Consider the following 24,909-nt stretch of genomic DNA (forward strand, 5'->3'; position numbering starts at 1 on the left):
ATGTGTATCAAACTACTTTTCAGGTTTTACAGCGGCTACGATAGTCATGGTGCAGAGAAGCGCCTGAGATGTCCTGAAGTCACTGCACCATAACCAACATGGTGAGTAAAGCTTTTCTTTTGGAGATTTCATAGCGCGGTGTCCAGAAAAGGACATCTAGCGCTAGTACGGTGGCGCACGGCTTCCCGGATCAGGTCAATAAACATAATTAGCCTAATTAGTTCGTGAGATTTACTGCCATACGGCTGAGACCTCTATGAGGGCACTCATAATTTCACCCAGCTTCTTCTATACAACATTAAATGACGCCTCTGCAGAAGTACCCTGTAGAATAACATCATCATGCGACAATCATCTGATTAAAAACTTGAAGCAGTGTAGTTTTGGCACGTGCCTTTTACTTGTTGCTCGAGCTTAGGAATGTTCTGAAGCAGCTTGTTTAGTGACTCTAGCTCCACCAACAAAGGCTGAGGTTATAGTTAGTTGGTTAGTTTAAAGAAAGAAAAATGGATGAAAGCAAGCAAAAATAGAAAGGCTGAGGTACTACGCTTAGCTCAGACTGTTTTTTTTTTTTTTTAGAAAAATGCATAACTCAGCAGGAACACCGTGTATAATGCATATGGTTCTACTGTTTATCTACACATAATGAAGCATCGACTTGCATATGACTTCTGTGGGAGACTTCGACCTTGCGGATAATTACTGTGGAGATTAGCGACACGCGGGAAATGCCATGGATGAGTTATATATCCCAAAGATATCCTGGGGACGTACTGAATTTGACACTGGGATGTCCCAAGGATGTTCGAAAGCATACCGCTTATATCCAGGGGACGTCTAGGGGAACCGATCGACTTTCTTCCTCATTTTGCAATCCAGGAAACGTCCCAGGCATGTCCGTGGTGGATGACTGGATGTCAAGGGGACGTTTACTGTTTCGTATAAAATTGTCTTGTATACTCAGCCATTATGCATTATTATTTATTAGAAGACAAAAGGAAAGGGAAAATAAGAGAAGGAAATGTCAGCCAAACGGTAGTGTCGCAACGTAAATAAATTCATTCAAGTATAAATGCATTCAACTAAATAATTAGAAAATAAAAGAAAAATAAAGAAAAAGACGAAAGATAGATGAGAGAGACGACAGAAAAAGAAAAGAAAAAAAAACAGGCGAGAGTAATGTGCATGAGGGTGAGATGTGAGGGTGGGGACACTGACGAAGGAGATGACACAAGTCTTGAGGTCACAGGCTGTGCATCGCTGTCACTGCTTCAACGTGCAGAACGGCAGCAATTCTGATAATTCCGTAACAACATTACATTGCCTTCTCACAGGATTTGCTATGTGCCAACTGTACTGAGTAACAACGTATCACAAGTTAGTACACAAAGGACACTGCAATTGAAAATTGATTACTTTGCCTCGTCATTGCGAATGCAAAGCAAGCACCGTACGTCAATATTTTACGATGGTCTCTAATGAGAAAAAGGTTACGCATGTCAGACATCAAAGGCAGGTGTGTTTTTCTACACGCGACGGTATGGTATCCCCAGACTACAACCTTGCCTTTTCAATCTGTTGACTTTGCTGCCCTTGTTCGCATCAGGGAGGTTATATACTAAAACGTTTGGAGTGGAAGAGGCGACCGAGCGGTGACGCCGGCGCGTCGCCATCTTAGAAGGAGAAGAAAAAAAGCGAATCAATAAACACCTGCTGACTAAGGTAGCTCAAGAATGTGTGCTTTTACGCTAACGTGCAAAATAATTACTTAAAAAAGGCGTTCGGTCCATCTTCCCCATTTAAATGGACAATGAAATACAGCTGAAAATCGCTGGATAAAACTCTCATAACCCCCTGGCAAGTGCGAGCATCACCTACCAAATCTAAGATTTAGTGCTCATAAAGACATTCGTCAGATGAACTGATTCTTTTTATTGGTTTCTGCTGAAGACGCAGCTGGAAAAAATAAGGTAAACTTTGCCCGCAACCATACTGGCGGTGTCAGTTTTTGCCCCTTCCAATATGGCCGCCAGCTTCACCCGCTCAAGGGGGAGTTCGTCACTCCAGAAGTTCTGGTATATAACCTCTTTGGTTCTCATGTTTGAAGCATGAACGAATTTAATTGTGTAAAGCTTATGTTTTGTATATGATGGAACACACATTGCGTTGTAGTTCACATATTACGCGTGTTTCATAAAAGAAAATAAGAAGGAAAAAAAATATCCTGAAAGTTCAACACAATTATTGCGAGAAGAAAACGCGGTGACGATGCAGTGTTAAGAGACACAAGGGAGCTATGCGTATTCCTCCTGTTTCATTCAGGGATTTGGAATTCCTCCGGAATGTGATTTCAACAACCCTCATGACTGGGTACTCCAGTACTTGTAGCCTGGGAAAATACATACAATGACGTCAAAAAACTACGAATAAAAAGAGCTAGAACAGCAATCTTCGCGAAATCAGTGATATAGGAAGCTGGACTAAGTAACATACAAATGAAGAGGTCACCTTTTTTTTATTATTATTAAATAATTTTCTCCAGTTTGCATCGCCAACGTTACTTCATTTCATTTACGATATTGTTCATTGTGTTTGAGTTTGTAGTTGAGTTGAGGCGTAGCTAATGAGAAAGTAATACAAATCGAAGAAATACCGGCCTGAATTACAATAAAAAAAAAAACGGCTTCAACTTTGTTTCGCGCTTTCCACTTTATTTCCACTTTATGCTCAAAGCAGTTCTACCCGTAGCACACAAAAAAGATGGCTCTACCAGTGATGGCCAGTAGTTAACTAGATGTAGTTAAACTACTAGTTAAACTACCTGATTGTAGGTAAAAGTAGTTATGAACTACTTGCAGAAATGTAGTGCCAACTACTAGTTAAACTACGATTTTAAGTAGTTAACTACAGCAGTTAGGTTACTGAAGGCGCCAACTACTTTCGATTTTGCCGCAAGCTTTACGGCACGATTGTGCTTCCGACTTTTGCCTTGAGCTACTTGTTTGATGAGAACGGAGATGCAGAGCAATTGTGTCGTGCATGTGTGCTAAATCTTCACTTTTAATGCTTTTCTAGTGAAGCCTCATTTGCTGTGAAATAATTCTGCAACTTAGTTTATCGCGTAGGCAAAGAAAGAATCCCGCCACAAGCTTTGTATTTGACGATCGTAGCAGTGGCTTGAGCCAAAGTTTATCATTGCTTGTGATTGATATTTAGGTGTCCAAGAACAATACAAGGGATTGCTGTTGATGGACAACGTTAAGTAGTTATAGATGAAGTTCAACTACATTGCAGTAGTTAAAGAAGTAATTTTAACTACTCCCCTGAAAAGTAGTTGAACTACTAGTTAAACTACTTCATCGCGAAGTAGTTATAGTTAAACTACTGTAGAGGTAGTTAGTGGCCATCACTGGGCTCTACCCACATTTGTAACGGAGATAGTTTTCCTTAGACCGTTCACAATACAGCGGAACCGCTACTTTGAAAAAAAAAAAGAAAAAGAATGATAAAAGAAGCGAATGTGTTAGCGGCCTTCTCGTCCCCCCTCTTCTCTCCATCGGTGCTCAGCTCTCCCTGACATCTCTGCTATCCCTTGGAGCCTCCCATAATGGCGTTAGGGACCGCGCTGCTCTCCATAGTATCATGTCATTCATCTCCAGCTCTAACCGATTCTAACTCTTTTGAGTGTATCTAACTCTGAGTGGATCTAACTCTTTTTTAACATCCTGTTGACCGCACCTCAGTAGTCCTGGCCAATCTCCCTAGCGGATAAGCGCCATCCCGCTTGAGGAGCAACAACAACAACAACTACTACAACATTAGCCTACAACGCGCTTTTGAGGTACGGCGGTCACGCCTATACGGCGTGACCGTGGTAGCTAAGAAGTTTTCAATTATTACGACTTTTTTTTTTTTTTTACTTTTCTCTTGATCAAATAACTCGATTAGTGTGGCGTGATACTTTGAATGTGATGTCAAGGAAGTGCCTTGATGGGACTGGGTTGCATTCTCCAAAAAATTCCGAAGAAAACGGATTACCTTACTTTCGTCAATAGTTTGTCGGATTGTAAATGTTATGTTTCCAGGAAAATAAATCAAGTGATAATTTCTTGCATTTCCGAACATTTTCCCTCATGTGTAACGAACAATGGACACAACGGGATATTCAGCCTATGCTTTGGTGTAGGAAACAAAAAAGCAACTCATTAGTACTTTTTTATATTTAGAGGACACAATATAATGACTTGGCAATGCCCGAGACATCGAACCATGCCCCTTTTCTGATACGTGAACATGGCAACCTAGAAGACGAAAGGTTAGCCAGGCAAAAAGACGGCTAGCTATTCCAAAGAAAAAGGCGAAAACAAAAGGAAAAAAGACATGCAACCAAGCTTTCGCATCAAGAACATCGTGTTCTTGGCACGTCGCTGCTATACGCCACGCTGACATCGCTGACATTACGGTATACAGTGAACCTTCGTTAATATGACCCCCGATAATATGACATGCTCACTTCGTGACCGTTTTTCTTGGGAACCGTTCCGCCGCCATGTAAATCTAACTCGTTAGTATGACAATCCACTTATCCGACTATGACTGAGATTTTTGTCACAAGTAGTGTCAAACACGGGTATTATCTTCTCGTTATTATGACCACGTCGCATGACCCGCACAGTAGCCCCAGGGAGAGGCTACACACGTACCTCAGGCAGAGCGTGACACGTGTTGAAGTATAGGGCGCCACGGTTTGGGATGACTCCTGATTTTGTTGACCTCGGAATTACTCATAGCACTTTTCGGACTGCCAAAGCACTGTAGTGCTTAAAACAGCAGTGACCACGACACCAGGTCACACTGTGCTACTGCTGCTGTTGCGCACCTAAGAATGGCCGGAACGAAGCGGTCTCTGAGGTCAGCGGATTGTGCGTTTCTCGTTAGTATAACAATTCGCTTTATGACCAAAATCTGCGGTAACGGTGGTGGTCATATTAACGAGGGTTCACTGTATCCGACAGGTGGCTATATCAAGGCAAACATTTGAGCTTGTTTCTTTTTTACACGTCGCAGTACCTACGGTGCAAAACTGTGTCCCTTCAAAGTCAAAATGAACGTCACAGGAGGTATTTTGCATTCACGTCTCACTGTAAGTCCCATATACAAAAATGCAGCTCACTCACAGACGTACGGTAATTTCCGAAAATGCTTCGGCTTGCACATAGACGCGTGCTGTCCGGGTTGCAATTAGATATGTGCGTTTGTTGCAGCTTGCAGATATGTGGGTATGGATGTTGCAATGACTACTTAACAGCCGCTGTGGTTCGCTGCACTGGCTTGTTCTAATGCGCGCAAACATTTTTCCCTAGCCTGAGCCGGTGCAACGCATTGCCATATTCCAATTTTCCTCATATGTGGTTTGTGATTGGATCGCGTATTCGCTCACGTCTGATGTTTACTTATTGGAGAGGTACACGAAACGGAAATAAAGAGAAGGATGAATTAGTGTCGACGAAGGCAATTTTGTATGGATAATGAAATTGCTAGAGGCAGGTTAGATCGAATGCTACAAGTAACAGCAAAAATGAGCGTGAACCGAACGTTTTCTCTACCACCATCATCATTATCATCGAGCTGAACTGAACTGAAAGTTTAGTGGTATTATCAAGTTACATCCCAGGCTTATCCATCTGCTTAATATATTGACGAAGATACACTATGTATACGTAGCGCAATTCTACGACAAATTTTACGAGACAGAAAAATTTTATTGCAGCAGCATAGAAAATTACAAATGTAAGCCTAACTGAATCTAGTAGGACTGAATTAAATTTCTATGGAAACCAGATGCAAGATGAATTGCTGCGATATTTTTTCCCCTGGTGCTTGAGTTTTCGTAGACCAGTTGATGTGATGTGATAGAAGAAGAAAAAAATGGGGATTTAAATCACTAGAGAGTCAGACTGACTACCCCACACTACTTAGCCGCAGTTAGTTGAAAAAGTAAAAAAGGAGAAAACCCAGTAGTTGGGGGACCAGACTTTCTGGTGTCTGTTATTTTCCAGTTGCTTTTGTGTGTATTGTTTTATGTTATCTCAGTGGTTCTGCGGGTGTTTGGCTATTTACAACTTACTTGATGAGCATTTGTGGGCTGCACATGGATTTTGATTCTAGTGAAACCACCGTTTTTCCCATGCGGTCTTATCGGGACAATGGTAAAAAGGCTCAGAAACGCGTTCGTACGATTAATAACGATACAAACAACGGATAATTCTCTACTTATCTGTCCTATCACAGTAACAAAAGTTACTTGTGAAATATTTTAGATAACAAATTGATGACAATACTACCCGAACTGGATCTTAAATTTCCAAATGCTACCATCTCGAACGCATAAGAATTTTCTTGCATACATTACTTTAATATTAGCGTAACCTTCTTCATTGGACAACTAATTCTTTGAAATTTGCCGTCTGGTGGGTCTTTTCCTTGGGTTTGCCTCAGATGCTGAAAGGCTAAATGTCGGCACAGTTCCCTCTAAAGTCGGCCCAAGACGCCCCTCGAGCAACATACCGCCACATCGGCAGGCAGAGGGCTCGCCAGTAACACAACCAACCAACCAATCAACATGGGATACCAAATGAGAAATCGCAACGGCCCTTTACCTACAAACAGGCGGGAGGGTCGTCATGTATTTGATCTTTCTCTGTCTAATACGAGGGCTGTTTAAAATGCACCCGACCATATAGGCTGAGAAAAAGAGGTGACGCAGTGTGGGTTCACCATAGTGTGGGGCGCTGAATTTTTCTCGACCTTCGAGGGAGAACCCTTGTGCCTCCACACAGAGAGCCCAGTGAACCTTCCACTGCTCCATGTACTTTTTCCATGCGTCTTTCGGAATGGCTTGCAGTGTCGCCGTCGCATTCCGCTTGACGTCTTCTCGGCTTTCAGTGAAATTTGCGGGAACGACTAGAAATCATACGGAGCCATGTCTGGAAAGTAGGGAGCCTGGTGAACGGGGGAATGCCGTAATTGGTTAAGAAACTGCGGATCAGCTGCGACGAACGAGCCAGGGGGCTTAATCACTAACGTGGCTAAGGGGCTAACAAGGGGCGGGGCGCTCGCTAACTTCGACACGTGACACGAATTCACGTGACGTGTGAGGCGCTCCTTTTGTTAACGGAACGCTGGCGTAATCTCATGCAGTCGTAACGAGCTTGCGAGCTCTTAACATTCAACGACTCGTTCAAGCGATTCGTTAATATCTTCAGTTCAGTCGCGTGCCTCGGCCTAATCGCGACGCTCGAAACACGTTAACTGCCACACGTGACGAATTTCAGGTGGCTTGTGACGTCCTCGTTAACGTGACAGTGGCGTAATCTGCTGCTTGCCTAGCGATCCATCGAGCTCATCTGCCTAACGGGTCATCAACCCACTCGTAAAGTCTTTAAGTAGGGTCAATGATGGCGCCTTCTTGTGTCAGCCAGACCATTTCCACACCTAATAATAATAGTTGGAGGTTTACGTCGCGAGACAACTCAGATCATGAGCGACGCCACAGCGGTCGGTCTGTGGATTGCTTTTGCCCACCTGAGGGTCCTTTAACGTGCGATGAAAGCTCATCACACGGCACCCCGTATTTAACGTCCCTCGCGGAAGACGGCGTATCTAAGCAACTTGTACCCTGCCACCAAGTTGCTGGCGTCCTCGGCCGGGTTCGAACCCGCGATCTCGGGATCAGAAGGCGAACACGCTACCGACTGAGCCACCGAGGCCGGTCATTTCCACACCTAATCAGCGAAGAAATGCATGCAATACAGGCAGAATTCTTTTATTCTGGGAATTAGATGATGTGCTGCGCTTTCTCCGTTTACCGTTGAGTTTTAGATGTTACTGCTTCCACAGAGTAAAGTGCTGGAGCGCGAGCTATGTGCTTTTAGGTTGCTAAAGAAGTCGTTGGAAACCTAACCGTACGTGTGAGATAAAATGGCAAGGCAAAACACAGGAGGACGGGACGCGACGTACATTATGCCATCACGCCAGGGGGGGGGGCGCTGTTTACGATTTGTGGCAGCATCCCGCATACATGGCCCATTGGTTTCATGCCTCGTTTGCCGACAAGAAGCAACCCATATATTTGGCACTTTGATTTGATTGACGAGAAGCTGAGAAGGACGAAGGGAAGGAAGAAGAAGAAGGCGCAAGCTGAGGAAGAAGAATGGTAGTCCAGCTACCACAACAAAGAGAACACAGGAATCCTATTGGCAGAAGGAGCGGCAGTCTCGTCACCAGACAGCTATTTGCTGACGCTCGTGACATTATAACACGTAATGACATACTATAGACATACCCTTCTATGTACTAGGCAAGATGGCGGAGAGCTTCTTCGCTTGGGAGATAATCCAGCAACCTGTGCAGCAGCACCTTTGGGCGCCTTTAGCAATGCACCCAGACTGCTCTCTGCCCAGTGCAGTGATGTCACGGACCTAACGAGGCGTTAATGAGGGCTAGCGATTGTGCCCCCAACGTATTGTCGCTAAGGTCGCCCGTTTCGTTGGGCTAACGACTGTTTGTCCTTCCGACACGTATTCATGATGCATGAGACCACGGCAGTCGAAAAAGAACCGGCATCCACAGCCCGTGTGCGGCCACCACTCTCTTATTTTCGTTATTCCCGTGATATCGCCCCCGAAAGTCCACTCAATTTGGAGAATTGCTTCCACTTTGATATCTCCAACCTTCTGGCGAAACCTGATACAACATTGCTGCTGCATGCGTTCCGTCATACCGGGCGAAATGAAACTGCGACGAGCGCGTCGCAGCGACGTACATACATGGCGACTGTGCCAAAAATCATGCATGTGCAGGAAGGTTGCCTCGACCACGACGGACAATTCCATCTCCCTATCGTCATTGCTTTCTGTGGATAAAAACTCAGTTGGATACTTTGTGAGCAGCCCTCGTATATGTACTGTATATAGATGCACACTGTACCATTGACGTTGCAGACCAACCTAATAAGGCCAACTCCGGCAAGCGAATATAAATTCGCCTCCCACCACCATCTGTAGCTACACAGATACTACAACCTCAAAATGACGTACGTAACAGTGGGAAAACGCGCGTTTGAAGTTTGATTAATCATTGATAACGCGAGGCAAGGGTGACTGAAACAACAAAATGAGTGATGTGGTCATGCTCTGGCGTGATTTGTTTCAGTTTGTTACACAGTATAGATTTGGAAGACGAGTAGAATGTAGAATTAGGCCAACCAACAAACTAACCAACCAGATTAAGCACGGGTGTTTTCATCTGTACCTTCATACATGTTATACTTGTTCTTTGTTTTTTTTTTTTTTTTTCAACTGTGCGTCTTTCTTTTAATTCGTACATCTGGGTCTACATCTCAGTTATTAAGAAAGAAGGCCTGTAATTGTTTGTCATGGCGTAACACTCAGGGCTAAAATGTTAAATATTCTTTTTCATTTTTGATTGAGAGCAGATAGCCAACAAAGGTTCTCTCTTTCCCGAAAGTGGCCATTTATAAGTAACGTTTTATGCCACACCGACCTGTTTGAATAAATAAAACCAGCATGGAAATTCATTTTTGCTGCAGCCAAGAAAGGAGACACGCAGATGCAAAGAGAGCCATTCGTTTCAGTTGTAGCGTTGTGTGCATCCCAGCATTTGGGCGCAGGCATTGGCCAGCCGAGAAATTTAATTTTACCTCCTTCTATGCTCGGCTCTGAATGAAGCCAAACAGTGGAGACGCGGCCACGCAAGATTGACGATATCTATTTCAATGGGATTTGCAGGCGACAGGCTTTAGGATGCGTTCGCACGCGAATTGAAATCGGCTGTGGCGCTTTTTGTCAGCAGCGTATCCACTGCCTTGCTTGTCACGGTCTGTTCCGTGAACAATTGGAGCATTCAACAGGGCGTGCCGAGCAGAAATTGTTTTCTACGTTGTATTCATCAAAGCGAAGTTCGCGGCTCAGTTATACAATAATGGATCAAGACAGAGGGTGAGCGAGAAAGGTAGCGGAAGTGATTGAAGATTCTCATTCCTGGAAATGTTTCGGCATCACCTCGTGTATTCGTTTAAAGGTACTGTCCACAGTCCTTCTCGTATCATCAGATATAGGAGTATTTCAGTTTTCTCTCTCTCTCTCTCTCGGTTTTGCGCAAGAGTCTTAGAGTAATAGAAAACATATAACTTTGGTTCAGTTATGTGGATTATAATGTACCGTTTATGCATGTACATATTTAGAGGCACAAGTTGTGTTACGTATTACATTGTGTTTCATGTTAGCAAACTGTTTCTGTACGAGACGCTGACGTCCACTGCTCTGATGGAAGAACATCCCGTGCTGAAACTGTTAGATTTTTAAAATGCAGTGTAATATGTAACGCACGTACCATGTGAGTAAATCTGTATCTCCGTAGACATAGCGTTGTAATCTTTTTAAAGTATATGTGTATTCTTACCTTGGAAATTAGGCAGGGTGGGGGAGCTTGGAAGACGTGTTTTATCGCAACGAGATACGGAAGGGTTGTCACTGTTCGCACGAGACTGACTGGGAAGTGACCCAGTGATGAAATACCCGATAGAAATGTAGCGGAGCGTAACGTATCATTCGTCTTCTTGAGTATTAACTCAAGCATCACAAATTTCATAAGGGTCAATTGCATACAAGAATGACGTGTGCATTATCTGCGAGACTCAAGACAAAGAACTAATACGAAAGTCATGCTAGCAGGGGTTACATGGCTTGAATGCACGATGGTAAAGCCCAGAGACTAGGGGCGACGACAACAGACACACACAGACGAAGTCTCAAACAGATGCGTTGCACTCATTGCAGCGGAGTTTGAGACGTCGTCTGTGCGTGTCCGTTGTCGTCGTCCCTAGTCTCTGGGCTTTACTGTCATGTTATTCTAATCACCAGCTCGCTTGCTATTTAGCAATTCTTTCAATGGCTTGAGCCAAGGTGGTGAACTGCCATTCTAAACAACGTTCGGCCTTTGTGGTTTTCAGTGACGTGCACTATAAATTAGCTTTTGTACTAGACACATCGTGCTGGTCGCTCCTACATATTGCACACCGTCTCAGGCAGCACTCCATATTGGACCCATATTGGCTGGGCATTGGCGATGCGGGTCCAATATTGGACCCGTTTTGCCTGTATTTCCCCCATATTGGCTCAAACTTCGCAATATGTGTCCCATATAGCCAAGTTTGAACCAACATGGGAGAAATGTCGGCAATACGGGCCCCATATTGCCCGTGTACACCCCATATTGACTGAGAGTGCAGAAAATGGTACGTACCCGTGTTGGTATACTTGTATCAAACGTCCAAGCAGCAGGCAAAAGATAGGACGTTGAAGCGTGTGAAATGCCCAACTCAATACATCGTTACATCCAACAACTTCCCGCAGATGATACACATTGTTCGAAACAGTCAACATATCTGACAATTCCACTGTAACTCAACAACTCAACGTTCCACTTGCTGCAAACAGCCGCCATCTTGCTTTGCGATGTTAATCGGTCGAACCGACTGGGAGCGTGGTCGTTTGAGCGAAATCGCCCGTCCTACAACCAATGCGCATGCGCGACACTCGGATCGAACGTTGCATTCGGGCTAAAATGTCGCTAGTTTCTCTAAAGACAACGGAATTGCGGCAGATGAAGTAAAAAACACGATGTTTGATAGGAAGGGATGTCCGTTCCGTAATGCTAGGTACTTTCAAGTTACTGCAGGCAGTGTGAGTTGCTGAGGCATATGTCCGTCACCGTCACGAAAGTGTTTCGCTCTATTATACTCTAGGAGCGGTTTTGAAATTTTTGACTCGCACACGATTGAGATACCAATGAAGGCTTCTGAGGGATGTTTGGCATTGGTAGATCCGTGGGCCTGTCTGGGTCCTTCAACAAGACGAGCACAGAACCTGTGCTTCGTTTTTAGGGCGATGCAGTGTTGTTTTTGTAACGCGATGCAAAGTGGATCACTAAGATCTCCAGAAAAAAAAAAAAGAAAAAGCAATGTGGATATTATACCGGATAATGCTTTATCATTACGCGGACTCACCGTTGTCGTTATCGCGGAAATATTGGCGCAATATGGGCAGCCCATATTGGTCCAATATAGAGCTGGTTGCACTCCCCATATTGGACCAATATTGGTAATCCTGGCAGCCCACATGGGTCCAATATTGGCGTGCTGCTTGGGGCATTAGAACAACCGCCAACATTGAAGTCTCTGAAAAAGAGCCATGCACTGTTCATACAAACATCGTATCGTGCACGTTTCTGTGGTCTGGAAACTTTCTTAAATTTAATGTTAGCGCCGCGAAGCAACTGTGGCTATGTGCGACGTGGAGAGAGGGCAGTAGGACAGTAGGAGGAGGGGGGACAATGGGGTTAGTATGCGTCTTGGGCCGACTTCAGGGGGAACTGTGCCGACATTCGTCAGGAAAGCCTGCCGGAAAACTCAGGGAAAACCCCGGACAACACAGTCGGTGCGGGAATTCGAACCCGCATCACCTCCCAGTTTCGGCGTGGAAAACGGTCATCCTAACCGCTATGCCACGGGAGCTGGTGAGACCTTTATAGTTCGTTTCCATTTGATTTCCAATCAGAATTCAAATGTTCCTCCAGTGAAGCAACTACTGTGCTGTTTCGTGACTGAAAGTTGTTGAGGTATTGATTTGGCTACCATCCGCTTCCGTTCCATTCCGCTTCGTTGGCTTCTCCTGATTTTATATTAGGTTATCAAGTTCTTTCTAATTTAACGACATTTCGCATCTGCAGTCATTATCCCACCATATGCCATAGTTCAATACTGTCCTTCGATGAACATCTTCCTCAGTTGTCTCTCGACGTAAACACCCAATTATTGATATATTGATGAACATCTTCGTACAGGTTCCTTAACGTACTCACCCAGAATCGCTGACATTCGACAGCAGGAAGCGTAGTGGCTTGTTGCCAGCAGAAGAACCTATAAGAAATGGTATTACGACTCATGTGAAGCGATTATCTCCAAAAATCCTTTAAAGTATAATTGTCAGAGAATACGATGGGCCCTCCATGCTCCATTTTATTTTTCTCTATTAACTGCACCAAACCAAGCATACGATGAAAACACATGAATACGATGAAAACACATTCGCCACGAGTGACGTCCACTATCACCAAAGTCAGAGATTTAAACAGAAAGTTCATTTACATGTTATGCAGATTTGAAAGATTGGATTTGATTTGAAAGAAAGGATAATGACATGTACAGATTGGGACAAAAGTTTACGGAACGCCGGGGTGTCGCATTTCCCTATTGGAGCGACACCCTAACCTGTGGTTCCCAAAGTGTGGTCCGTGGACCACAGGGGTCCCCGAGAGCGTTCGTCAGGGTCCGCGACGATCGAAGACAGCCCGAAGAGCGTATTGGCGAGTGCGAGTTTTTCATGTGTGACACTATGATGCTAAAGAAGGCAGAAATATACTACTATCTCATTTCCTGCATACTTGGTTCTCTGGAAGCCCCGGCGCTTGTGCTAGGGGACTTCAGTGCACATCACTCGGCCTGGGGAAGCTGAAGGACGGACAGTAGGGGAAGGAGGTTGTTGGAGGCAATGGAGAATAATAACATGTGCCTGCTGAACAACCGCGAGCCCACTTACATGCGATCCCCAATGTCACTTGATGTATTGGACCTCTCGTGGTCCTCAACCGGCGCGGTCCTCAACAAGTGGCGAATTATGTCGGCCGACATAATTCGCCACTTGTCGTGCGCTACGGACGTCGACACTAGAGGTAGCGATCATTTTCCTCTATATATTTCGCACGACAGACTGCCCCTCTCAGCCACTGCTGGACTGATTTCTTTCACAAACTGGAGACGTTTTCGTGCGGGCCTCAGAACATCTGTGCGCACCGGTATGTCCCCAGAGGCTCTCTCTCAAGCAATTACCCGCGGTATTCAGGACGCGGTGGTCATGTCTAAAAGGGTAACAGGCCATATCGGCCATTCCCCCGCTATTAATCACCTTCGAGCATTACGTCGCCGAGCAGAAAGAACGGCTCGTCGGACAGGGCAACTTACGGACATTGTGGAATACCGCCGGATGAAAGCTAAAGTAACACGAGAACTTAAAAACGAGGACAGGAAGCGTTGGCGTAAGTTTTGCCACCACCTTTCACCGTTCGATCCGGCCACGAAGATCTGGCGGACAATCCGATCTCTGAAGGAGGCGCCCCCTCAAAAGAATCCTCTCGCGGCCTTGGCTATCGTTCAGCGTGTAGACGAGAACACGCTTGCGACGGACTTCTGTGTGGTACTAACGACTCCGGCGGCTGCCTCGACCACGCCCCTACACCGCAGTTTTGTCCACAGTTTGACGGCTGAACTTCACCACGACTGGCCCCGTCCCCCGGAGGTTATGGACCGCGACTTCACACTAATCGAGCTAAAGGCAGCGTTGAAGCTTGTGAACGCCAGCTCGTCCCCTGGGCCCGATAAAATCACCTATGCCGCCCTACGAAACCTTGACGGGCGGTCACTCCAAGCTCTCCTCCATGTCTATAATACGTCTTGGCAACAAGGATCTTTACCACGTACATGGAAGGAGGCCTTGGTTGTTCCCATCCTGAAACCAGGCAAGCCCCCAAATGCCCTATCCTCCTTTCGCCCGGTGAGCCTGACAAGCTGTATGGGGAAACTGATGGAGAGAATGGTTTTGCATCGCCTCGACTGGTGGCTCGAAAAACAACGTGCGTTCCCTCACGAAATGGCTGGATTTCGTCGCCACCGAAGCTCCATGGATCCAGTTCTCGACCTAGTCTCTACAGTTCAACATGCTCGAGCCCATCGACGGATCGTCCGATCGGTCTTCCTCGACATCAAGCGCGCCTATGATACCGTCTCGCACATTTGTGTGCTGCACCCCTTGCCCTCGTTTGGAGTATCCGGTCGGCTCTTCATCTGGCTCCAAGACTTCCTTACGGACCGAACTGTCGCTGTCCGTACGTCCCAAGGCCAAAGCCCTCAGCATCCTGTTCCCCAAGGAGTCCCCTAAGGAAGCATTCTCAGCCCGACACTCTTTGACGTGGTGATGGCCGGCCTACAATCAGTAATTCCTCGCAAAGTGTCGTTCTCCGTGTATGCAGATGACGTCGCCCTTTGGACAGTAGGAAAATCACGCCCGGCTCTCCAGCGCCGCCTGCCAGCTCGCTTTAAACAATATCCATACGTACCTGACGCACCTCGGGATGGACCTTTCACCCGAAAAGTGTGTCGAACTCCCTTTCACGCGTAAAGCTATGGTCAATTTCCCACTTTGGCTTGGTTTAAAGAAGCTAGAACCAGTACGCTTTCACCGCTTCCTTGGCGTGGTAATCGACTCGGACTTGCGCTGGGCTCGGCACATTAAACACCTTGAAACTAAAGTGCAGCGATGGCTCCCCGCAATCCAACATCTTTCTGGCTCAGGATGGGGCTGTGATAAGCGTTCCCTGCTCGCGGTTCACGCGGCATTGGTGAGGGCAACTGTGCTTTACAGCCTTCCTATTCTGCACAGGATATCAACAACTTCATTAAATACACTTCGGTCCCTGTTTGCTCGAAGCCTTCGTCGATGCCTCGGAGTTCCAAGAATGGCTGAAACACGGCAAGTACTGGCTGAAGCTGGTGAGCTCCCGAATGAAGTTCTCCGTGAACGGGAAACGGCTCGGCACTACCTCCGTTTGCGTGCTCACATTCCCCGCCACCCGCTACTCAGGAAAATTCGATACCGCCCTGGAAGCGACTTCTATCGAGTAGCGCAGAGGACACGCCAGACTCTCACTGGCTTCATAACTAAGGACACTATACCGCCGGAAGCCCCCTGGTCTCTACCGGTACCGCCCACTTTTGTACGCCTCCCAAACCTTCTGCAAAGAAGAGATCAGGTCCCCTCTCAAGTCCTCCGAGCCCATTTTCATGCTCTGGTAGACGAGAAGTTTTCTACGTTTACGGCAGCATATACTGATGGCGCATCCCGAAACAACAAGTCCGCCTCAGCCTTCGTCATTCCATCCGAAGGCGTCGTGCACGGAAGACGCCTTTCACATCCAACCTCCTCCACAGCTGCGGAACTCTATGCCATCCTTTTCTTTCTACAACACATCGCTGATTTTCCACCCCGGGAATGGGCAGTCTTTACAGACTCCAAATCTGCACTTCAAGCAATTGAAAATTCCGGCATACGAGGCCCATCCGCACCCCTAGTCACAGACGTGTTAATGGCTTACCACACTATCTACGCCGCAGGCCACAGGCTAGTTCTCCAGTGGGTTCCAGCCCATTGTGGTGTCGTGGGGAACGAGCAGGCCGACAGCGCCGCAGAAGCAGCACTCTCGTATCGGAACGGGACCCATATTGTTCTGCTCAGAGGAGACCGCCGTTCAATTCTGCGACGTCTAGTGACACCCCTGGCTTCCCGCCAACGGACAACCGACATTCTTCCCCCCTCTATGTTGAACAGAGTTGATCCCACGCTCGCTTTCCGCATGCCACGAAACACATCTCGTCAGGATGCTGCATTAATCCACCGCATGCGCCTCGATGTGGCCTTTACAGCTCAGTGGCGTTACCGCTTGAGACAAATTGATTCTCCCACCTGCTGCCACTGTGGTGCTCTTGAGGATCTGGAGCACATTCTTCTTCATTGCCCTCACTACGAACCTTCCCGAACCACACTCTCCGAGTCTCTTCGTCAGCTGGACTCTCGCCCTTTCTCCCTACCGAAATTGCTTGGTCCCTGGCCCAATCCAGCCCAGCAACGCTCTGCGCTCAAAGCTCTTCTGACATTTCTGGACACCATCGGACTTCGATCGTTATTGTGAAGGGGCTCGTTATTTTATTCCCCCCATTCCACCCAGCAATGGGGTAGAGTATCGCCTGTTGCGATGAAACTCCCCACTCTCCAAGGCCGAAAATAAAGTTGTTGTTGTTGTTGTTTGCATAGCGGTGCCCTGTTTGTTTGTTTGTTTTCCTTTTCTTTCTTCACGTCGCTTATTTATGTCAACATGGATTGTACTTAACGAGGGTCCTCGAATGGATCCTCAGTGGTTTTGGGGGTCTGACACAACGAGATGTTTGGGAAACGCTGAGCCCCTACGTCATCGATTACGTTTTGCCGCCGCGCAAAGCATGTTGGTGGGTACCTATCAGTAGTATTGATTAATACGGCTTAATAACGGTGCCGGCATAAGAACCGAGCGGCATAAGAACCGAGCGGCATAAGAACCGAGCGGCACAAGAACCGAGCGCTATAACGGGCTCTTTTTTCTAATCCAAGATGGCCGATTCTAAGCCAACACAATCCAGTTCTAAGCCAACACAAGCCAAATCCAAAGCCATCTGATTGGCCGCCATTAGCTCCGCCCACTTCACACGTTGATTGGCCCATGCTAAGCCTACTGATCTTTGATTGGTTGACCGTAGCTCCTTCATGCTAATTAATTGGCTCCGCCCCCACTTCACACGCTGATTGGCTCATGCTAAGCCTTGACTGAGCATTGATTGGTTTACCGTAGCTCCACCCCTTCATGCTAATTACTTGGCTCCGCACGCGCCCGTTGATTGGCCACCGCTACTGATCGCGCGCGCGTTGATTGGTTCACCATAGCTCCGCCCCCGCCCGTTTATGTTCATTACTTGACTCCACCCCAGCGGGCTTCACGCTGATTGGCCGGCGCGACCGCTGATTGGTCCAGGCGCGGCTGCAGCGACCCCGCTGCGGCCCTATCTCAGATGTCCAAACTTACCCATCTGATTGGTCCATTCTAAGCCACTCTCCCAGCCCCCCCCCCATCTGATTGGCCGCCGCCACTGCCTTCACCGGCACCCACCCGTTGCGGCCCTATCTCAGATGTTCAAACTTATACCGATTGGCTCGCCACCAGACGGTGCGCGGCGGCGGCGGCGGCGGCTTCAGATGGTTCTAACCCAATGTCTCTATCTCATACATCCAAACTTCCCTCGTGCCACCAGACGGCGCGACTCAGGTGCATCAACTCCACGCGGTTCCTTCTAAGCCTACTGATCACCCTTCCAATGTAAGCCTGCCGATTGGCCCGTTCTAAGCCCACTGACACCGGACTTTACTGGCTCCGCCCACTTCACGCTGATTGGTCCATTCTAAGCCTACCGATGGCTGGCCCCCTGATTGGTCCACGCTAAGCCTACTGAACGGTGATTGGCTTACCTGTCGCTCCTAAGCAGCTTCAGATAAGACACACACGACAATCGTTGATTTCAACCTTTATTTGGTGCAACAGCCTCCTGGTTCAGCTGTGGGTATAGGTTCAGCTGCATCAGAGAGATCATTGGTCTACGTGAACATCTCTCATGCTCACTCAGCTCCCTCGGTAGATTCCAACTGTTATTGGTTCATCTGACTGCATGTGGCCGCTCACCCAGCTCCTTATTGGTTCTAGTTGGTCACAGCTCCCTCATAGGCTCCAACTCCGATGGGTCCATCTAACAGCAAGTGGTCACTGCTATTGATCCATTGAACTGCAAGCTACTCATTGGTCACTCACACTCATCTCTAGACGAGATAAATTTAACTGTGGAACTTTTACCATAAGATAACTTTAGCGGGGGCTGGTAGGCTCCAACGGCTATTGGCCCGTGCCTCCACCCATTGGTTCACAACGCGCATGCTCTGACGGCGCCGAAGAAGGTTCCCTACACATTTAATAGAAATTATGCTATTGGTCCAGCTGCGTCATAGAGCACGGCTGTGGCCGGCCCTGATGCTACTTACTTCGTGGCGCAACTCTTTAATGGCTCCACCCACTTCGCATTGATTGGTTCATTTTAAGCCTACTGACTTCTAAGCCAGTCCACGCTAAGCCTACTGATCACTCAACCAGCGCTCTGATTGGCAATTGGCCCTCGTTCTAAGTCCACTGACACCAGATGGCGCAACTCTTCACCAGCTCTGCCTACTTCATGCTGATTGGTCCATTCTAAGCCTACTGACTTCTAAGCCGAACCACGCTAAGCCTACTGATTGTCCCTTCACACCAAAGCCTACCGATGTCTGGCCCTGATTGGTCCACGTTAAGCCTGCTGAACAGTGATTGGCTAGCCTGTCGCTCCTAAACCACAATGCAGCAGCTTCAGACAAGACACACACGACAATTGTTGATTTCAACCTTTATTTGGTACAACAGGCAGCTGTGGGTTGGTTCAGCTGCATCAGAGAGATCCCGGTCATCTCTTGCGCTCATTGGTCACTCAGCTCCCTCGATAGACACCATATGGCTCATCTAACTGCAAGTGCTCATTGGCCCATCTGACTACAAGCCTCTCATTGGTCACTTATGTCTAGGGCTCCCTAACGGGCTCCAACTGCTATCGGCCCATCCGCGGCTGCTCACCGGTTCACAATGAAACTTTTTCACATGCTCTACCCTACACAGACAAGAGATGGCGCCGCTTGTCTTTGCAAAGATGGACAGCTGCCATTGCATTGGTGACTCATTTCTATCCAACCGGTTCAAGAGAGCCAGCGTGCTGAACAGCTTACATGCCGCCGCCTGTTCACACAGCCACAGTTGGAAATGGGGAAAAAATTTTTTTTTTCAGGGTACACATCTCAAAACACACTCTACACGAGTAAAGTTGGCTTCCCCCGGTTGCACGCGGGCGTTAGGTCAAGCCCACCCCATGAGAACAAGCTTAGGATCGTTTAGGATGTGTGTGTGCTTTGCAGTTCAACCTAAAAATTGTTTCAATCAAGCAGAATGGCAAATGATGCAATGGAGCGCGTTCATTCTTGAGAACGAATTTTGTGACAGAACATAAACAAAACAAAACATTTCAATGTGCAAAAAACTCATCGTGATGCTAATCAGGGAAGCCAGCACGCGTTCGAAATAAGCAAGAAGAAGCACATGATCGAGAAAACAACGATAGTTGGTGCTGTGCAGAGAAGCTGGTTTGAGGGAAAAACAGCTTGTATGATCAATAAACCCTTGGGCCTGTTTTTATTTTAGACAGCGCGCATTCAACACGCAAAATTAAATAAATCGAGCAGAATGACAATAGCATAGTGGCGCTATGTGGTGAAGCTCAAGACGCACTGACACTCCAACGCTTATTAAACAATGCTATGCACGTACTGAAGCTAAAAAAGAAAAAGGCAGGCTCAACCCAAGCTGAGTATGAAGAAACACACTGCTCCCCTCAGAATACCCTGTTCAAACATAGCCAGTGTACACGACACAGCTCGCAGTCCTGGAAGCACTCTTAGAAATATAAGTCCAAGGCACAACGTCGCACTATGAACGAGTTCATCTCGGAAAAAATGCGCGCTCACCTTCGCAGACGGGTCACGAGCACCATACCGCAATATCTGAAACATGCGGCGCGTGGACAGCTCACGTGACTTTAGCCAGCCCGTGCAGTTTTAGACTTCAACATAAGAAATTAACTAAATCAAGCACAGTGATGCTATGTCGTGACTGACGCTTATTAAACAATGCTATGCAGTGAAGCTTCGCACGTACTCAATGTTAAAAACGGACACTCAACCCAAAACTGAGTATGAAGAAACACAATTTCAGATTGCTCTCTCCCCGAACATCCCGTGCACCTCCGCGTTCCTTCTCTATACTGGAAGCAGCAATATTAAGATCGTCGCACTATAAACAAGTCCGGCTCATCAAAAAAAGAAAGGGCTTACCTCATCACACCGGTATTACGCACGTAGACTCTTGTCGCATGGCGCGGTACAGCAGGGTAGGGAAACACGGCCGCGTGGACAGCTCACACGATTTCAGCCTGCCCGCGCACACCTCACAACATGCGCCGACACACCCAACATGTCGACCACTTACACACGGAAAACTTGATAGCCGAAACACAGGCGCGTAAACACCCCTCTGGTTGGGACCATCTCTTTTATATCAGTGCTCGCTCGTTTCCGCAAGGTTGCAAGCCCGAGAAATTGGGTCACCTTGAAGATGAGCCATCTGTTTTATATCAAAACGCACTTCATGGCCAAACTCTGCGGCGGACCCTAGCGGAAAAAAATGTTGCGTCAAGGTGATGTAACGAGAAACTGGGTCACCTCGTAAATCATGTTTTCCGAGGCCGCACGTATTAAAACCAGTGATCACACCACGCTATGAGAAGGAAAAAAATATCCCTATGAGTCCACCTGCTCATTGCCGAAACAAGCACCGAGAACAAAGGGTTCGCTTATGCAGTTTCCAAGAGGTTCCAAATGTCCCTCGCAGCTAACGGGCGCGCATCACGGGCACGATTGTGTAAACAAAATCGCACCACCCTCCAAGGGCGCATTTGAGTTCCGTCCGTCGGTCGACTCTGGGTTAAGCGCACAACGAGGAAGATGAGGAAAGTTTTCAGTTCATTCGGCAGTATTTCCTGTTTTTAGGAGAGAAAATTCTGTGTTGTGTGATGGAGACGCTATATAGATAGGTGATAAGGAGAAGGATTATATAGCACGTACTCATCGACTAAGCGAGTACAGTTTGTGGAGAGCGCCACGCTATTTTAAAGTAATTTTATATCATATCCCAAACGTTCTGCGCGATCAAACGGAAAGAAGAAAACCGTTTCACGCATCACGGTGCGTGCGCGTGCTCAAACAAGTTCTGGCTATTAGTAAAAGAAGTAGTTTTGGGTTCCCAGGCGGGTGTTTCCAGCGCATCAGGCAACAACGTAAACTGTTCTGCGCGATCAAACAAGTCCCGCTCCCACGCGCGTACCATATCATATCTTGTTTCAGCGTGCTCAAACAAGTTCTGGCTTTTGTGGTCGTATGATGGTGCAGATTTGTAAGAAACACTGAAGAGAGTCAAGGATGATCCTCCGACATGAGAAAAGTGATGAGCAGCGACTTGACAACCGCGAAACTGCGAAGCCTCAGTGTGTCGTGTGAGATGGATCAGTTCGTATGCAAACGCATGCTGGCAGATTTACAATGCCTACACAACTTTTTAAATGGACACGGAGAAGAGAGTGATTTTAGTGACATTTTGAGAGCTATTCCCGTGCGGAGTACTCATAAAATAAGACAGTTTGTGAGATACAAGTTGGAACTGCTGGAGCGATATAGAAACGGAGAACCCATCGACGAGACAATCATAAATGCCGGGTTTTCCATCCCCGTGGTGCGCGACTACTGGAAAAAGAACCACACGAGCTTGGACATTACCGTCATCGAGGGAAATGAACGTGTTGTCTCCACGTTAGAAGACATCCTCGCTAAAGTGTTGTGAATACAGTGTTTAGCAGTACCGCGGGGTCTCTATGAAGCTTTCATCGGGAAACGATTCACCACCATCGACAGGGTAGACGATGCCATGGACGAGATCCTACGAGTATACCACGAAATTGAGCTAGAAAAAGGAGATGCGAACCTATTCATGATATCACGCGAAGTCCTAAAGAGATACGGCTACAGAGACATCGCGGGCATAGATATTCTTCAAGCTCTTCATCTGCTGCACGTCTTAGTTTACCTCTGGAATGAATGCTGTCGTATCATGTACGAACCGGATGGCTGTCCCCTAAAGATCGAGTGAAACAGAAGAAGAAAAGGCGTCTTTGACGAGCAACCGATTGGAGTGCGGAACAAATAAATAAATATTTTGTCAACACAGTTGTCCGTTTGTATGACTGGATAGGAAAAGCACGATATTTCTTGTATTTTTCTAAAGATATAGATTAAAAAGTTGTGCATATGCTCACACATACTATACAAGATATATGATTGTGGATTAATTGCTAAAATTTATCGATCCACATTCAGGAGAAGTGGTGACTACCACACATCAGTAAGAGTTTAATCACAATTTGAACAAGTGTTGCGATTTATGATCAGTGTTGTAGAATGTGTAATTTCACAATACGCAAGCTTTAATTCGCTCACTTTGACGAGCACTCTTTCACGATGACAGAGAATTTAATCCAATGGATTGATATTTTCTATATACACTATAACATAATGCGAATTCTTTATGTCGTGGATATTAAAAGTTACGAATATTTTCCGAATGAAATTTACTTAAAACTCGAAGAAAGGGTCACCCGCGTCGACGAACCCGTTTCCGCAAAAAGCAACACGCACGCGTGCGGTAAAACAGATGGCTCATCTTCAAGGTGACCCAATTTCTCGGGCTTGCAACCTTGCGGAAACGAGCGAGCACTGATATAAAAGAGATGGTCCCAACCAGAGGGGTGTTTACGCGCCTGTGTTTCGGCTATCAAGTTTTCCGTGTGTAAGTGGTCGACATGTTGGGTGTGTCGGCGCATGTTGTGAGGTGTGCGCGGGCAGGCTGAAATCGTGTGAGCTGTCCACGCGGCCGTGTTTCCCTACCCTGCTGTACCGCGCCATGCGACAAGAGTCTACGTGCGTAATACCGGTGTGATGAGGTAAGCCCTTTCTTTTTTTGATGAGCCGGACTTGTTTATAGTGCGACGATCTTAATATTGCTGCTTCCAGTATAGAGAAGGAACGCGGAGGTGCACGGGATGTTCGGGGAGAGAGCAATCTGAAATTGTGTTTCTTCATACTCAGTTTTGGGTTGAGTGTCCGTTTTTAACATTGAGTACGTGCGAAGCTTCACTGCATAGCATTGTTTAATAAGCGTCAGTCACGACATAGCATCACTGTGCTTGATTTAGTTAATTTCTTATGTTGAAGTCTAAAACTGCACGGGCTGGCTAAAGTCACGTGAGCTGTCCACGCGCCGCATGTTTCAGATATTGCGGTATGGTGCTCGTGACCCGTCTGCGAAGGTGAGCGCGCATTTTTTCCGAGATGAACTCGTTCATAGTGCGACGTTGTGCCTTGGACTTATATTTCTAAGAGTGCTTCCAGGACTGCGAGCTGTGTCGTGTACACTGGCTATGTTTGAACAGGGTATTCTGAGGGGAGCAGTGTGTTTCTTCATACTCAGCTTGGGTTGAGCCTGCCTTTTTCTTTTTTAGCTTCAGTACGTGCATAGCATTGTTTAATAAGCGTTGGAGTGTCAGTGCGTCTTGAGCTTCACCACATAGCGCCACTATGCTATTGTCATTCTGCTCGATTTATTTAATTTTGCGTGTTGAATGCGCGCTGTCTAAAATAAAAACAGGCCCAAGGGTTTATTGATCATACAAGCTGTTTTTCCCTCAAACCAGCTTCTCTGCACAGCACCAACTATCGTTGTTTTCTCGATCATGTGCTTCTTCTTGCTTATTTCGAACGCGTGCTGGCTTCCCTGATTAGCATCACGATGAGTTTTTTGCACATTGAAATGTTTTGTTTTGTTTATGTTCTGTCACAAAATTCGTTCTCAAGAATGAACGCGCTCCATTGCATCATTTGCCATTCTGCTTGATTGAAACAATTTTTAGGTTGAACTGCAAAGCACACACACATCCTAAACGATCCTAAGCTTGTTCTCATGGGGTGGGCTTGACCTAACGCCCGCGTGCAACCGGGGGAAGCCAACTTTACTCGTGTAGAGTGTGTTTTGAGATGTGTACCCTGAAAAAAAAAAATTTTTCCCCATTTCCAACTGTGGCTGTGTGAACAGGCGGCGGCATGTAAGCTGTTCAGCACGCTGGCTCTCTTGAACCGGTTGGATAGAAATGAGTCACCAATGCAATGGCAGCTGTCCATCTTTGCAAAGACAAGCGGCGCCATCTCTTGTCTGTGTAGGGTAGAGCATGTGAAAAAGTTTCATTGTGAACCGGTGAGCAGCCGCGGATGGGCCGATAGCAGTTGGAGCCCGTTAGGGAGCCCTAGACATAAGTGACCAATGAGAGGCTTGTAGTCAGATGGGCCAATGAGCACTTGCAGTTAGATGAGCCATATGGTGTCTATCGAGGGAGCTGAGTGACCA

At 46.8% G+C, this 24,909-nt stretch overlaps 1 protein-coding gene across 2 annotated transcripts in view; it reads left to right on the forward strand.

The window, feature by feature from the left end:
- The window catches only part of LOC135377526 (neuropeptide F receptor-like), a 414,003-nt gene that overhangs the window by 367,372 nt on the left and 21,722 nt on the right, over nucleotides 1–24,909 (forward strand). The window contains exon 4 of one of the 2 annotated variants that reach the window (XM_064610012.1): nucleotides 24–101. In XM_064610012.1, the coding sequence (XP_064466082.1) occupies nucleotides 99–101 (3 nt within the window). In that variant the 5' untranslated portion in view covers nucleotides 24–98. Of the gene's footprint in view, nucleotides 1–23; nucleotides 102–10,079; nucleotides 10,102–24,909 lie in introns of those variants that run through there. The other variant, XM_064610013.1, reaches the window with a different exon arrangement.

Source organism: Ornithodoros turicata, chromosome 1 (genome assembly GCF_037126465.1).
Source record: "Ornithodoros turicata isolate Travis chromosome 1, ASM3712646v1, whole genome shotgun sequence".
In the NCBI taxonomy this organism is placed as follows: domain Eukaryota; kingdom Metazoa; phylum Arthropoda; class Arachnida; order Ixodida; family Argasidae; genus Ornithodoros; species Ornithodoros turicata.